Source organism: Oryx dammah, unplaced genomic scaffold, assembly GCF_014754425.2.
Source record: "Oryx dammah isolate SB20612 unplaced genomic scaffold, SCBI_Odam_1.1 HiC_scaffold_9, whole genome shotgun sequence".
Classification (NCBI taxonomy): domain Eukaryota; kingdom Metazoa; phylum Chordata; class Mammalia; order Artiodactyla; family Bovidae; genus Oryx; species Oryx dammah.
In genome coordinates, this window is record NW_024070193.1 from 9617547 (window position 1) to 9632326 (window position 14780).

Sequence of the window (14780 nt, forward strand, 5' to 3'; positions counted from 1 at the left end):
ACGCACATCCGGCGGGAGCGGGCACGCGGCGCCGGGCAGCTCCGGGGGCGGGCCGAGCGGAGGGGGCGGGGCTCCGGTGCCTGGGCCTCGCTGGGGCCCGGCGGGTGGCCGCCTCTACAGACTCCTCCCAGAGACCCCGCCCTCCCCAAATCAGAGTCCAGACCACACCCGGGAATTCACACTGGTTTATTGAGGGGGGCCTTGCCAGGCTGAGGACTGTTCATGCACAGGCGATCATGCGTGCGGGGTGAGAGACCCGGGGTCGCCTCAGGCAGGGGTCACTGGCAGGTGTTGTAGATCTGGACCTGCAAGTTGATGGCCTGAAGCACACTGCGCATCCTGGCCTCCAGCCCGTCCAGCTGAGCCGCTTTGCCTTCCAGCGCCCGCTCGTTCTCCTCATAAGTGCCTTCCAGCTCTGGCAGAGACAGGTCTCAGATGAAGGATCCTTCTCCCAGAGAGCCCCACCTTCCTGGGGCCCTCCCACCCCCATCCTCACCTTGCAGCCGCTGCAGCTTGTCTTGAGCGGCCTGCAACAAGCCCCGAGCCTCGTCCCGCAGTTGCTCTGCCCGCGCCTGCGCAGCCAGCACACCCTGGGCCTTGCGCTCAGCCAGGGCCCTCACTGTCTGGTACTGGTCCCCCAGGGGGCCCTGCAGCAGCTGTGGATGTAGAGGCCGGGGGCTGGGTGGTGGCCCAGTGGAGGCCCAGCCTCTATCCCCAGCCTTTCCAGCTTGCTCTGCCTCAACCCACCTGTTCAGCTTCCCGGGCACGATCCTGGGCACTGCCAGCCGTTTCTTCGGCACTCGAGGCTGCCAGGCTATTCCCTGCTCGCTTCAGTTTCAGAGCCTCCAGGAGACCATCCAGTTGCTGAGCCCTCTCACCTGCAGAGCTCAGTGCCTGCTCGGCACCTGCCATCCTCTCCTGCACCTGCCGTGGGTGAGCCCAGGATTAAAGGGGTTTATGAGGTGTGCTCCTAACCTTGCCCCACTGGTGTCCAGGGAGGCCACACCTGGTGTAGGGTCTGCTCTGTGTCCTGTGTGTCAACCACTGCCCCCTGGATGGCACCCTGAGCAGCACCCTGTGCCCGCTGGGCCTCCTCCAGTGCGGCCTGGACTGTCTCTGCCTTCTGTTTCTCACCCTCAGCCCGGCTCCTGGGGAAGAGAGGGAGTCAGATCCTGCCAGTATCAGGATCAGGTGTCAAGGAGGGGGCGGCGGGAGTGTGGGAGGGTCCAACGTTGGGGATCAGACCGTGCCCGCCGTGCGTCGTTCAGGAGCTGCTCAGCCCGGCGCACGTCTCCCACAGTGCGCGCCAGGATCGTGTCCACATCTGCCAGGCTCCGGACCCTCTCTGCGATCTCACCCGCCAGCTGCTGGATCTGCTCAGGTGATGCTGGGATGGAGAGTTCTAGCACCCGGGTGGCCACCATCTCAATGCTATCAGGGTCAGCCCCCTCCTCTACGGGGACACAGGCAAGGGCTTAAGGTCAGAGCTCGGGCACAGGGACACGAGCTGGGGGTATGGACTCAGAGACCACACATGGGGTATGGATTTGCTAGCAGGCAAAAGGATGTAACCACAAGGACAGGACTCTACATGGGACACAGATTTGGGGCCGTGGACTTTGGGATGACATAAAGGCAGGGCTCGGGGTCCACACATCCCGAGTCCCTGCCCATTGGTGGTCACAAACACAGATGCCGTGTGGGCTCTGACTCAAGTATGAACACAGACACAGGGGAAACACCACGTGGCCTGGGCCACAGGGAGGCTCACGGCTGAGGAAGTCCTTCACATTCTGGATAAGTTGCCGCAGTTCCTGGTTGGCCTGCTCCACCTGGCCCCTGGACGCATTAGCCTTGTCCAGGGCTGCCTGGGCCCGCTGCTGGGCCTCGCCTGCCTGTCGACGGGTTTCAGCTACCTGGCTGAGGATGCCACCGCCTTCTGCCAATGCCCGCTGCAGCTCTGCCTGTGTGTGGCGGGCCCGACCCAGCGCCAGGTCCGCCATGGCTGCTGCCCCACTGCAGCTGAGGCCCCCACAGCGGGGCTGCCCCTCCTCGTCCCGGCAGCCGGCACCCCCGCAGGGGCTCGTAGCACAGGCCGCATCTCCTGGGGACCCACACACCTGCCAGGCACAGAACAAGTCAGGGCTGGGGGAAGGAACAGCCACACCCACATGTCCCACCCCACACTGAGCCTTACCAGTTCGTTGATGCCTGTCAGACTCAGGGCGTGGGTACGGGCAGAGAGCTCGCCCAGGGCCCGCTGGTTGGCCATGTGCCTGCGGTTGAAATCCTCCCTCCGGGCAGTCATCAGGGACTCTGTCCGTTGCCGAGTGTCTGCTGAGTTGCTCACAGGGCTGGGCACTGTCAGGGCTGACATGTTGGCACGGCGTTCTGCCTCGGCAGACAGGCTGTGGGCCTGGCGGATGCTGTCATAGGCACCTGAGTTGGGCAGAGGCGGGCAGTCAGCTGAAGATCCACCCTGATCCACCTGCCTCAGGGGTCACCAGCTCACCCAGGAAGTTTGAATGCTTGAGCAGGTCCAGATGCTGGTTAAGCTGCCGCAGCGTGAGATTAAGCGCAAGCCCGTCTCGCTCTAGACTGCTCAGTGCGTGGTTGGCGTTGAAATTATCATCCTGCACATCTGTAAGCTCAGCCTCCAGCCGGGTCAGGTGCTCCGTGGCCTCTCCGATTTCGCGCCTGTGTGAAGTGATACAGAATTCAGCCCTGGCACGCTGGGCCCCTGCCCCATCCCACCACTTATCCTCAGGCTCATCCACACCGCAGCTCCTCGGTGGCCTCCACGAGCTGTGCGGTGGAGGCAGCGGAGGCATTTCGGGCACCCACGATGCCCTGCACAGTGCCCAGCTTCTCCTGCAGGTGCCGGAACCTGCTCTCAAAGGCGCCCAGCACGCCCGTCTGCTGCAGCTCTTGCGTCCACTGCTCCAGGCGCCGTGTGCGGGCTGCCAGATCCTGCACCACGCGGTCCCAGTCCCCAAAGCACGCGTGGCAGGGATGGCAGGTGGGAAAGACTCCCGAGAAGCCTCGGGCACACTGGTCACAGCGCACGCCAGACACGCCAGGGCGGCAGCTGCAGTGGCCCGTGGAACGATGACACTGAGGTGTATCTATCCCACGAGGGTCACAGTCACAGGCTGTGGGCAAAGGACAGACCACAGGGTCAGGGCGCCAGTGGAGCATCCTGGGAAGCGCCCCCCATCTACTCTGGCCCCTCTAGCCCCCTCACCTCGGCACTGCAACCCAGGGTCTCCCCAGTGGAGCTCCTGGCACTCAGAACAGGTCCGCCCACCGAAACCAGCACGGCAGTGGCACTGTCCTGTGAACTAGAGTGGGAACAGGCAGAGGTCAATCGGGCAGAGCCCTTGAGACCGGAGGCAGGCAGCTGGCCCCGCCCACCCAGGGATCCTCAGGAAGTGCCCTACCTCGTTGCAGGTGGGGCCTCTGGCTCGGCTTGGGTGGCAGGCACAGGGCTGGCAGCCACGGCCACTCGTGAGGTTCCAGAAGTTGGGGGCACAGCGGTCACAGCTCAGGCCCTGGACATTGGGGAGGCATGGGCACTGCCCACTGCCTGGGTCACAATTGCAGCGGTCAGTGGACGGGCACTGCCGGGGATCTGTGCCCAGCAGGTTGCAGGTACAGCCTGTGCCAGCCGAGATGGGGACACCAGTCAAGGGGTGTGCACCAGTCAAGGGGAGCCCCTCCCAGTGGTCCCCTCCCATCCCCACACTCACGGTGACAGCTCTGTCGGGCAGCCTGCCCATGGAAGCCAGGCTTGCAGTGGGCACAGCGTGGCCCCTCCGTGTGGTGTAAGCAGCGCAGGCATTGCCCCGAGCGGGGGTCACAGGCATCCGGGTCCGTGGGGTCAATGTTCCCACTGCACTCACATGGTTGGCACCCGCCGCCTGGCCTTGATGGGTCCCCAAAGTGCCCGGGGGCACAAGCTTCGCATCGCAGCCCTGCCCACGGTTGGGGGGGCAGGCGTGAGTGCTCAGCCCAGCTGCTCCACCCTGGTCCCACGCCTGCACCTCCCCACTCACCTGTGTAGCCTGCCCGGCAGTGGCACACGACCTGCTGCGAGTACCCATCCCTGTGGCAGGAAGTAGCGAAGTGCCGCCGGCTCCCGGGCCCTTCGGGGCAGGGGCAGGGCCGGCACTGGCCCCCGTAGGGCAGCCGGGGGTCCCCATGGAAGCCAGCAATGCACCTGCAGGGAGGAGAAGGAAACGCTACATCCTCCCTGAGCGGCGTGCCTACCCACCCGCTCGTCCACGGCTGCTCCAGGCTCACCTTTCACAGTGCTCACCCCCAGTGTGGTCCCGGCAGCCGAGGCAAGCGCCAGTGTGGGGGTCGCACTCATCTGCGTGCCCGTGGCAGACACAGGGCCGGCAGCTCGGGAACCCCCACTGGCCCCGTTGGCAGCGGTCGCAGCGAAGCCCAAATGCACCAGCTCGGCAGGGGCACTGCCCACTGGTGGCATCACACAGGCCGCTGAGCGCCCCCTCAGGGCTGCACTGGCAGGCTGGGGGCAAGGCGGAGATTGAGCCAGGGAGGGGCCTTGAGGGGAAGCTGGGTGAAGTCAGAGTGGAAGGTCAGGGGATGGAAGAGAAGGTCAAGTGATCAGGGCTGAGGATGTGGGGTCTGAAGCCAGAATGAGATGGAAGAAGTAGCGCCAGAAAAAGGAGGAAGAACAGTAGTGGGGCAGGGGGCAGACAATTGGAGGGATGAGGCCGGTGAATACCTTGACAACCCATGGGGCCAAAGCCATAGTAGCCAGGGGCACAGAGGTCGCAGCGGCGCCCAACCACTGCAGGTTTGCACTGACACTGACCGCCGTGCAGGTCGCACTCGGAGCTCAGAGAGCCCTGGGGGTCACACTGACAGGCTGTGGGGAGAGGGGACGGGGCGGGTCAGGCTGAGCCCCACACCTCCGCCCCGCCAGCCACACCACGCACACTCACGCAGGGCTCCACTGTAGAGCAGCGTGGACAGGCTGATGAGGAGGGGGGCACAGGCCTCGGAAGGAAGGGGCTTGCTGGGCATCACACCCTCCTCGTGGCAGCGGTAGCGTTCAAAGGTGGCCCGGCGCTCCAGAGAGGCTGCGTCACCCCCACTAAACATCTCCAGCCCCAGGACACGCGGCAGCAGCACCAGCTTGAGAGGTGAGCAAGGAAGAGGGAGGTTCAGAGCCTGGACCACGTGGAACTACCAGGACACTAAGTTTGGTTCCCCTCCAGACCTGCCTGTTCCATCCCCAGCCCCATCTATCTGGCTACCACAACAGGACCCGGCCCATAGCCCCCACCATCTTGGCAGGTATGAGAAGAGGGAGGTGTTCACCGAGTCAATGAGTAGGCTGGGTCCGGAATAGGGGGCCTCAGGCTGGGCACTTCCTCCTGTTCGCACCAGCTTGAGATGTAGCTTGTAGGAGATGCCAGGCTCCAGGCAGACAGGTCTGGGAAACACCATGTGCCTGGAGTAGGGGAGGGCAGGTATGGGGGTCACCCAGGGTTCCCGTATGCATCATCTTGGGCCTCCCCACGCCACACCCAGCAACCAAACCACTGGCCAAGAAACAGACTGTGCTGGGCCACAGACAGCTAACAGCCAGGCAGAGAATCTGTATAGAAGATTCCCATAAACGTGCCTTCACTGGGATCATTGCTTGTGCTGAAAATACTCCATGTGGCCTTGCAATCCCACAGCATTTCCCTGACACAAATAATCAGTTCAGTTCAGTCGCTCAGTTGTGCCCAACTCTATGTGACCCCAAGGACTGCAGCATGCCAGGCTTCCCTGTCCATCACCAACTCCCAGAGCTTGCTCAAATTCATGTCCATCGAGTCGGTGATGCCATCCAACCATCTCATCCTGTTGTCCCCTTCTCCTCCCGCCTTCAATCTTTCCCAGAATCAACGTTTTTTTCTGAGTCAGCTCTTCACATCAGGTGGCCAAAGTGTTGGAGTTTCAGCTTCAGCATGAGTCCTTAATGCTTTCCAGTTTTCCCCCCATGTCCTTTTTACGCTTCCTCCAACCTCCACCTCTAGCCTTCAACCATGGCTCCTCTTCACCGAGACTGCATCACCTCCCCCTGCCCCAGATCATTCCCAGCAGCTTCTAAACCCACCCTAGGGTTCTTCTTCGATCCTCCCTGAAAAAATCTTTACTCAAGATTCAAGTCACTCTCAGCTGCTGCTCTGTCTTTGTTCTCCTGCCCAACACAGCCCTAAAATGTAACCGTAGTCACTGCGTCCACTCTCTAAGCCTCCCACTCCCGGGGAGCTTGTGCCCCAACACGCCATGCAGTCGGCCTGTCCCAAGGTCACCGGTGACCTCCCTGTAGTCAAACCCAGTGGCTACTTCTCTATTCTTATCTGCTGAGGCGTCCAGCAGCATGCAGTGAGAACAGTACGCCTTCCTTCCTCAGACACTCTTCTCAGCTTCTGGGACCTTGTCCAGACTCCTGACTTCTCCCCACCCCCCAGCTGCTCCCTCTCTACTGGGTTCTAACACTAGAGCACCCCAAAGCTTGGCTCTGCTCCTCCTTCCTTTTTCTGGTCATTTAATTGAGAACCACCTCTTTATGGACAAGTCTTACATCTCCAACGTGAGCCCTCCAGTAATTCTAGACACATAAATCCAACCACCCCTGGCCTCGTCCCCTCATGTCTCAGCATCTCAGAAGTGCTGCCCGCTAGGTCTCCATCTCAGAAAAGAGCCCATGCCATCCAGACGTCCAAGCCCCAAGCCCTGGAGTCACTTTTCCACATTTTCTCCCTTTCCTACATGTCTAAGCTGTCAGCTCTGCCACCAGAACCCTATGAAAACTTCCTCTCCTGGCCGCCTCAACTGCTACACCTGTGTTCAGCCTGCTGTCACTCGGCTAACTCAGTAACTTCCACCAGAGCGCCCACCTTCCACCTGGGCCCTTTAGGTCTATCCTCCACTGGGAAACTAGAGGAGTCTTTGTTAAATGTAAAGCTGGTAAAATGTCCATAGTGGGTACAGCCAGGCTCATTATGCTATTCTCTCTGCTTCTATGTATTTCTATTTTTACATGATAAAAAGTTTAAAAGAAAGTGATTTTTTAAAAAGAGATCCATGAAACAAATATGAACCCCCAATATAATAAAAACCTTAATCAGGCCAGTTACATCCCTGCTCAGAGCACGCTGACACCCTCCCAAGCCCCTACAGGCACCCCCCATCCTGACACTGAATGGGCTCCCCTCAATTCCTGCCTGGCCTCTGGAACTTGGGCCCCTGAAGGAGCAGGCCTGCTTCTCTCCACTTCCTTCCTCTGAGCCGCACCGTGCACAGCAGCACCGGCAAACAGCAGCCAGGAGGAGCAGGCACTCGAAGGAAAGGATGAATGAGCAGTGGGAGCGGAGGGCTGACCCACAGCCCGCGCCCCCCAACAGTGGTAGGTGCTCCCACTAGCATCCTCACCTGCTGCCTGGCCGCAGGGTCCCTGGGATGTGGTCGTCTTGGGGCAGCACGTGCCCACATGGGCTGTGGGCAGACACAGGCCCTGGACGCTGCACGGTCAGTTCCATCTCCACCCACTGCTCTGGCACCTGGGGGGGCACAGGATGATGGAGGAGGTGCTTCCACGTGCAGAGGGTGAGCTCTGGGTTAGGTGTCGCAGGATCTGACCTGGGGTTCCAAGCGCAGCAGCACGTCGTAGTCCATAGCTCTCGGTACAGAGGCCACCACGAACTCCAGCACCTGGCCTTCCCGCAGCCTAACAAAGCCGGGGCCGGTCCAAGATGGAGTGCCCCCAGGGGTCGCCAGACGCTCCACCACATCGAGCACCTGGGAGGCAATGCAGCCGGGGGTGGGGGGCTCTTCTGCCACAGCCTGTCCCCAGGCCCCAGCTCTCCAGTGGAGGTCCTGCTCAAGGCAGACACCCTCCCTCCACCAGGCGCCACCCATAACCTGGCCTCTCCATCCATAGTGCCAGCCATGCCCTGCCCCCAACAGTGTGCCCCCCTTTACCTGCCCCTGGGCTTCCTCAGCCTCCCAAGTTAGGTGGTCGAGGAAGGGCCGGAAGTAACCAGGCTGCACCTGCTCGCAGCGTCGACCCACCATGTGCTGGCGGCAGCGGCACTGACCTGTGGCCTCATTGCACCTGGGGAACACGTGGTTACTCCAGAGGACCCGCCATCCTGCCCAGGATCCTCTCCCCACTCCCCCAGGGCCCCTTAAACAGCACTCACTGGGGATCCAAGGCACCACCGATGTCACAGTCACACGGACGGCAGCCGAGCAGGTCGTGGCTTAGCCCCCAGTGGCCAGGCTGTGGGACAGGAGGTTGCTGAGGGCCCGAAACAGACTCCCCTCTCCGCCCAGCAGAGTCCGATGATGACTCTCAGCCTCTACACTCCTTAGGGAAAGCATGGGCCCCAGACTACTGGCTCCCACCCTTGGCCTCTCACCCAGGTTCAGGTCCTAAGCCCTCAGCACCCACCCAGGGTGGGGCATGGACACCACCCCCCAGCCCTGTCCTCTGAGGACAAGTGCAGAGCTCCGGCCCCCCTCCAGTCGCACCAGGCAGCGGTTGCAGCCCTGGCCAGTCACCAGACGCTTGCAGAAACAGGCTCCACTGTTGCGGTCACAAGGGGCGCCCCCCGGCACTGTGCCCCGTGGGTCACACTGACATCCTGCAGGGAAGGAGACATCAGCACTGTGGGGAGCTGGGGCAGTGCTCGTGTCCGGCTGGGTCAAGGATAAGAGGTGCAGGGTCAAGGTCAAGACTGGAATCAGGACAGGGGGCACATACGCTGGCAGCCCAGGGGGTTGCTGGCACTGAGTCCAAAGAAGCCGTCACGGCACTGCTGGCAGCGAGAGCCCACCACGTGTTCTTTGCAGCGACACTGGCCTGAGACCAGCCCCAGTGCAGGGTCATCGTGGGGATCACAGCGGCCCCCGTCTTGGGAACCCATGGGGTCACAGTCACAGGCTGGGGTCACAAAGAAGTGCAGGGTTACCCTAGGCCAATGAGCCCAGCACCAGTCAAGCCTCAAGCCCCACCCTAGATTCCCAGTCTGGTCCCTCCACCCCAAATCTCTGCAACTTGGCCATCGTCCGGCACATTCTCCGCTCCTAACCCGGGGACAACCTTCCTGCTCCAGGGTTCGGTTCCCGCCTTACAGCGGCACACAGCAGGGTCGCGCAGGTCCTTGGTCGGGTCCCGGTAGAAGAAGGGCCGGCAGAGCTCACACTGGCGCCCGGCTGTGTTGTGCTGACATCCATCACACACGCCTCCACTCACATTGCCAGATGCCAGGTATATGGCCATGTCGAAGTGACAACTGTGGGCGTGCCCATGGCACTCGCACTCTTGGGAGAGGGGAAGGAAGAGAGGGCAAAGGGACCGTGCCCTGAGAGGAAGGGACTTAGGGGTCCCCAGTGCCACCTTAGGTCCCTGCCACTGGCCAGAATTTGTGGGTGGGGGTTCGGCTTTCTACTGGGCCCCTCATCAGAGCAGGCTGTTGAGAAGGGTTGAAGGCATCCCCGGGGGCATCAAGGCCAGGATGAAAAGTGAAAGTGTTAGTTGCTCAGTCATGTCCGACTCTTTGCGACCCCGTGGACTGTAGCCCACCAGGCTTCCCTGCCCATGGAATTCTCCAGGCAAGAATACCAGAGTGGGTTGCCATTTCCTTCTGTAAGGGATCTTCCTGACCCAGGGTCAAACCCAGGTCTCCTGCATCGCAGGCAGTTTCTTTAACCATCTGAGCCACCAAGGAAGGCCCCTTCACAAATCTTTGCTTTTGGCTACACCTCATGGTTTGCAGGATCTTAGTTCCCTGACCAGGGATTGAACCCAGACCCTGGCAGTGAAAGCGCTGGGTCCTAACCACTGGGCCACCAGGGAATTCCTTCCTGATACCCTTCAGACACAATCTAGGTGTTAGGGACTTAACCAGCCAGCTCTAGGATGTACCCAGGGCACAGCCAGGCCACAGAGTTTTGGGGCAGTGGGGACTGGGGTCTCACTCACTCTTGCAGGCATGACTGTGGCGGTCTTCAGCCGGGTGCCAGGGCAAGTCGTGATAGAAATCCTGACACTGCTCACAGTTAAGGCCGCGAGTGTTGTGTTTGCAGACGCAGGCCCCATGAACCTAGGAGGGTGGGCAGGCAAGTGGTCAGCATGGCCCAGCCGGGCCCGCCCCTGCCCACAGCCCAGCTCCAGCCAGCTGAAGGCCCTCACCATGCCCTCAGCGTGGGCTGGTGCTCCCGGGGCGGGCGCACACTGTGAGGCGTGTCCGTAGCAGAAGCAGTTGCCACGCACCACCAGCTCGTAGAGGGCGTAATAGTACTTCTCACGGATCTCCCGCCGGGGGTCGAGCAGGTTGTCCCCAAGTGTGTGTAGCCGTGTCAGGTTCACCCGTAAGTTGGTGATCTTCAGCAGGTCTAAGCAGAGGGAAGAAGATTGGGAACCCACCGGCCCACACCCAACCGGGGGGCTGAAGCTGCCAAGGTCACCTTGGGAGACCTCCTGTCTCTAGCTGTATGAGCTAAACTGGACTTGGCACCTGCCCTAGTAAACACCCAAAATAGCTCCCGAGGCCCCAAATGGTCAGTAGCCGGACTCTGGGACTGTGCCAGGCTCAGAGAAGGGAGCACTCACTCTGGATCCGTGGGCTGTAGGGGTCTGGAATGGGGATGGCAGGGTCCAGCACCCGATAGATGACCTGGGAGGGCATGGAGGCATTACAGACACTGGACCTGTGTCCAAGCGCACGCCCACTGTGCCCTCTCTCTGCCCCAAGCCCAGAGGCCAGCCCTCACCTCGCCTTCAGTCGATGGCTCAATCTCTGAGTAGCGGGACTCACAGACAACATCGTCCCAGTGCCGTGGTGGGGCTAGCGGGACTCCAGGGAAGTCTGCCGCACAGTCATAAGAGAAATAGCGGTACACACGCCACGTGCGTCCAAAGTCAGCCGAGCGCTCCACCAGCATGGCAGCGGGGCGAAATGTCTGGGTGGGGAGCACGGCTCATCAGCGGGCACCAGGACCCAAGTCTAGCCCAGGCCTGTTAAGAACCCTGTCCAGCTGGGGCCTGCTCTCAAGCAGCTCATGGAGAGGTAAGGGTGACCAGAGAGAGCCAAGAAAGAGTTGGGAAGGAAAGCCACCCCGAGTGGGGAAGTCAGGAGCCCCAGGGAGACAGTGCCTGACCCAGCCTGGGATTGGGGCAGCGTGTACACAGGCCTGGAGGTGGGAGGCAACAGAAGCTGTGGGAGGTGAAAGGGCCTCCCATCTAACCAGGGCACAGCATATGAGTACAGAGAGGCTGGGCTGAAGATCTGGGACTCTGTTCATGGGCACTGGGGAGCCAAGCAGGGTGCTTCAAGCAGGCTCCCAGACATGCGGGCACCTTGAAGGTCATAATGAGGTGTGTGAAATGGAACTCAGCCTCCAAGTCCAGCTGGATGGTGACCACGGGGACACCTGGGGCAGGAGTCAGAGGTCAGGGCCTTGAGGCTACTTGGTGGGCAGCCCTGCTCCCCCCATACCCCACCCGCTGCCTCACCATTCTCTGACTGCCACCAGGCTGCCCGGCGCTGTGGTGCGAAGCTGGTAACTACATTCTGGATGCGATGGCTGTTTGGGTTGTCTCTGGCAGAGAAGGGGCGCCGGGAGTCACACAGAAAGCATTTCTTCTCATCCTGGGTCGGATCAGGGTCAGGGTCAATGTCTCAGCCACTGCTAGTCCATCCTGACCCGGCCCCCACCTGCACCCTAGTCCCACCTGCAGGTGACTGACGATGCAGTAGGGCTGCGGGCCGTGCAAACCACAGGTGGACGAGGCGGTCAGTCTGTCAGCGCGGCCCACCAGCAGGTCGCCTGTGGCAGGGTAGCAGCTTCCCCGCGAACAGCTTGGCACATCCGGGGCTGGGGCCTGGGCCAGGGCGGTGACCAGCACTGGGAACAGGGGGTCAGCTGGTTCTGCTACACTACCCCACCCCCCGCAGCCCCTGATCCAGCTACCCCAGGACACACCATCACATCCCATCCCCGCCAGGCCTTCACCAGGCCCTCTCACCGCTCAGCAGCAGGCCCAGCTGAAGCTGCCAGGGCCCAGGCTGTCCCGGCAGGTCCCTCCCTCGTCCCCCTGCTGCGACCCACTCCATCCTGAAGAGGAGAGGAAGAGGATGAGAGGGGATGAGAGGTGTGGGGCCCGTGCCCTCCTATCCCCTCCCTTGGGGTCCCATGTGGACTCTGCCTGTGTGGGTCCTTGGCCGATTCCCCGCTCGGTCCTCGGTCGGTCCAGCGGTCCCTCCACTAGCTCAGAGTCCAGCGACTTTGAGCAAAGTTGGGAAGTATGGCAGGAAGTAAAGTATGGAGTGGATCTCGGGCGGGAGCGCAGCATCATACAGAAAACCCCTACCTCTCTAGGAACTCACTCTAGAAACTAGACACAGACCGGCTCACCTGTAAACCTTTATTGTGCCCCCAGGCCCAAGTCTGCACAGAGCCAGGGGAACACTAGGGTTTGGGGTCCTAGGCCACTATAGTTCAGGGACACACCAAGTAGGGGTTGTGGCATAAGCCAGGGAGAGGAGTGTGATCTTGGGGACCTCAAGGGGCCCATGGAGACAAGCCCTTGTCCCAGTGTCATCGGTGCTTATGGGCGTTTCCATCAATTAGGCCTTTCAGTCCCAGGGCTCCAGCATCAGTGGGGCGGTGGAAAGGCACACTCGGGGTGCCACGCTCCCCTCTTCAGGGACTGTGAGAAGCTTTAGGACAGCCTGACCGGAAGGACAGGACAACATGAGGGTTTGGGAGAGGTGGAGAAAGGCCATCCCCTGTCCAGGGTCTCTGCCTCCCCCAGTCACTACAACAAATAGGCATGAGAGGAACTGTTTCCTGGTATGAAAAAGGGAGCTGGGCACCGACAGCAGACCAGAGCGGTAGCGAGTGAATCCAGATCTTCTGGCTATCCATCCACTCCGGACGTTCCGGCCTGCCGGGAGCGCCCGGATCCGGGCTTGGAATGCGCGCTGCCGGAGCGCGTGCCCCACCCAGGCCCCTGGGACCTCGGCTGGGACCAGACTCTGGGGTCTGTAGGGCCCTGTCCGGACGACTTTGAGCTTGCTACATCCGCGCCTACTGTCTGGAGTCAGGTGGAGAGTACCCTGGAGCGCCAGGCTCAGGGAAAAAAGCTGGGGTTCTTTAGGGGAAACATCAAGGTTCACCAGTTATCTGGAGTGGGGTCACCAGACACCAGGGGGGTCACGTGGTCAATCTAAGGGGCTCAGGGATACTAGAGGGCACTCAGAATTATGGATCACTCAGAGATAAGGCTCTATCAGGATCTTAGGGGGCACTAGATGGCCTCAGGGAGTTGTATGTGACCCTTCCTATTTGTCAAGGTCAGAGGACCACTAAACAACATGCTGTCACATGGATCACTCAGGGTCAGCAGGCACTCTGGTGTCTCTGGGCTCTCAAGGTCAAGGGATTCCTGGGTCACTGTGGGGTCACTCGGAGTCAGACCGAAGTCAGCAGGTGGCTTATGCCCTGGCCCACAGCCGCATGTGGCCCAGGAGCTCTGCTGCCCGCTGCTCGAGGGCCCACAGGGTGGCCAATTTCTTGCCCAGTGCCTCCTCGTTCTGAGCCAGGCGGCGTTCCAACCCTGGGGATTAAGGTCATCTGAGCCAGGCTCTGACCTCTGGCCCTAATCTCTGACCCTGGTCCTCATCTCCATCAAGACCCTGACTCTGATCCCAGCCCTAAATAAGCTCTAACACTAATCAACATTTGACCCCTCTGTTCTGGACTTTGACCCCAGCCTGATCCCCATATGAATATGGACCCAACCTGGATCCAGCCCTGACCCTCCTACACCATCCCTCTAACTCTGACCCTGACCACTCCCCATACCTACCCACCATGGCCCAGCCACATACCCTCCAGTCTTCTCCAGCTGTTCTGTACCAGCGTCAGCAGCTCTCGGGCCTCAGCTCGCGCCCGGTGTGCCCGCTTTCCTGCATCCTGCACCGTGGCCACAAGGCTCTCCGTGCCCTCCTGCAACTCCATTGCACCCAGCTGGGCCACCTGCAGCTCCTAGGGCAGGGCTGGCTCTGAACGCCCACCCACCTGGACCCTACAATCCCAAACACACTGGCCCATGAAGTTCCCGGGGAGAAGGGAGGCTTTAGAACGGAGACCCTGCCTCAGCCCAGTGTAGCCCAGTCCCACCTAAACTCCAATTCATGCTACTGCACAGGGGTCCCTGAGACCCTCAAGTCCACTTTTCCCATCTTACCTGGCCCAGGCTCCCGGCCACGCCCAGGGCATGCATGGCTTGCTCTTCTGCCTCCCAGGCCTGCCGCTGAGTCAGGGCCAAACAGGTCCTGAGAGCCGCAGGTCCACCGGACAGATGTCCCAGGACTGGCATCACATCCCCTGCCAGTGCAACCTGGGCCAGGTGGCTGGCCACCTGGGGCGGAGATCGGGGTCACAAAGAGGTCACAGCGGGGCAGGGTATTTAACCTTGTGTTACCAGAATAGGTCAAGGATCTCAGGGGAAGAATAGAGATAGCAGCCTCTGAACAAGAGGTGTGAGGGAGCTGAAGGGAATGGGGAGCGGAGCGCAGATCACCTCCTGTACACTGGCCTCCAGACCCCGAAGTCTCTGTTTCACCACCTGCAGCCCTTGCTCTGCAGCCCTTGCATGAGTTCCCGCCTCAGCCAGCACTGCCTCCAAATCCAACGCTTGGTGCAGAGCCCTGGCTGTACCCGCCCTGAAGGATGCAGGC

The 14780-nt window shown here is 61.2% G+C and overlaps 1 protein-coding gene across 5 annotated transcripts; it reads right to left on the reverse strand.

Moving 5' to 3' along the window:
- Positions 1-170: 170 nt before the first annotated feature.
- On the reverse strand, positions 171-14080 carry LAMB2 (laminin subunit beta 2). Of its 5 annotated transcripts, XM_040246915.1 has the most exons (34): positions 13929-14006; positions 12242-13654; positions 12062-12150; positions 11768-11940; positions 11549-11684; positions 11393-11466; positions 10807-10995; positions 10646-10709; positions 10226-10428; positions 10016-10136; positions 9166-9354; positions 8795-8974; positions 8563-8675; positions 8232-8311; positions 8011-8143; positions 7669-7827; positions 7462-7589; positions 5353-5485; positions 4974-5166; positions 4754-4897; positions 4303-4534; positions 4056-4219; positions 3750-3974; positions 3441-3658; positions 3245-3341; positions 2780-3152; positions 2513-2697; positions 2198-2439; positions 1772-2120; positions 1246-1453; positions 1007-1148; positions 748-924; positions 497-656; positions 171-415 (listed from the first exon to the last, which is right to left on the reverse strand). In XM_040246915.1, exons 3-34 carry the CDS (start codon positions 12147-12149, stop codon positions 279-281), a joined length of 5409 nt encoding a protein of 1802 aa, XP_040102849.1. In that variant the 5' UTR covers position 12150; positions 12242-13654; positions 13929-14006; the 3' UTR covers positions 171-278. The 5 variants fall into 5 exon arrangements, with proteins under 5 accessions (XP_040102849.1, XP_040102848.1, XP_040102847.1 ...); XM_040246914.1 differs by having other exon boundaries at positions 12062-13654; XM_040246913.1 differs by having other exon boundaries at positions 11768-12767; positions 13929-14080.
- Between the last annotated feature and the right edge of the window lie 700 nt (positions 14081-14780).

What these genes read in the sequence shown, in the direction of transcription:
- LAMB2 (XM_040246913.1), bottom strand. Translation starts at nt 12,031, where the DNA reads ATGGGATGTGATGGTGTGTCCTGGGGTAGCTGGATCAGGGGCTGCGGG. An exon ending in TGCTGCGCTTGGAACCCCAG is followed by an intron (nt 7,590 to 7,668) that starts GTCAGATCCTGC and finishes GTGCCCCCCCAG; the next exon opens with GTGCCAGAGCAGTGGGTGGA. An exon ending in GCTCTACAGTGGAGCCCTGC is followed by an intron (nt 4,898 to 4,973) that starts GTGAGTGTGCGT and finishes CTCTCCCCACAG; the next exon opens with CCTGTCAGTGTGACCCCCAG.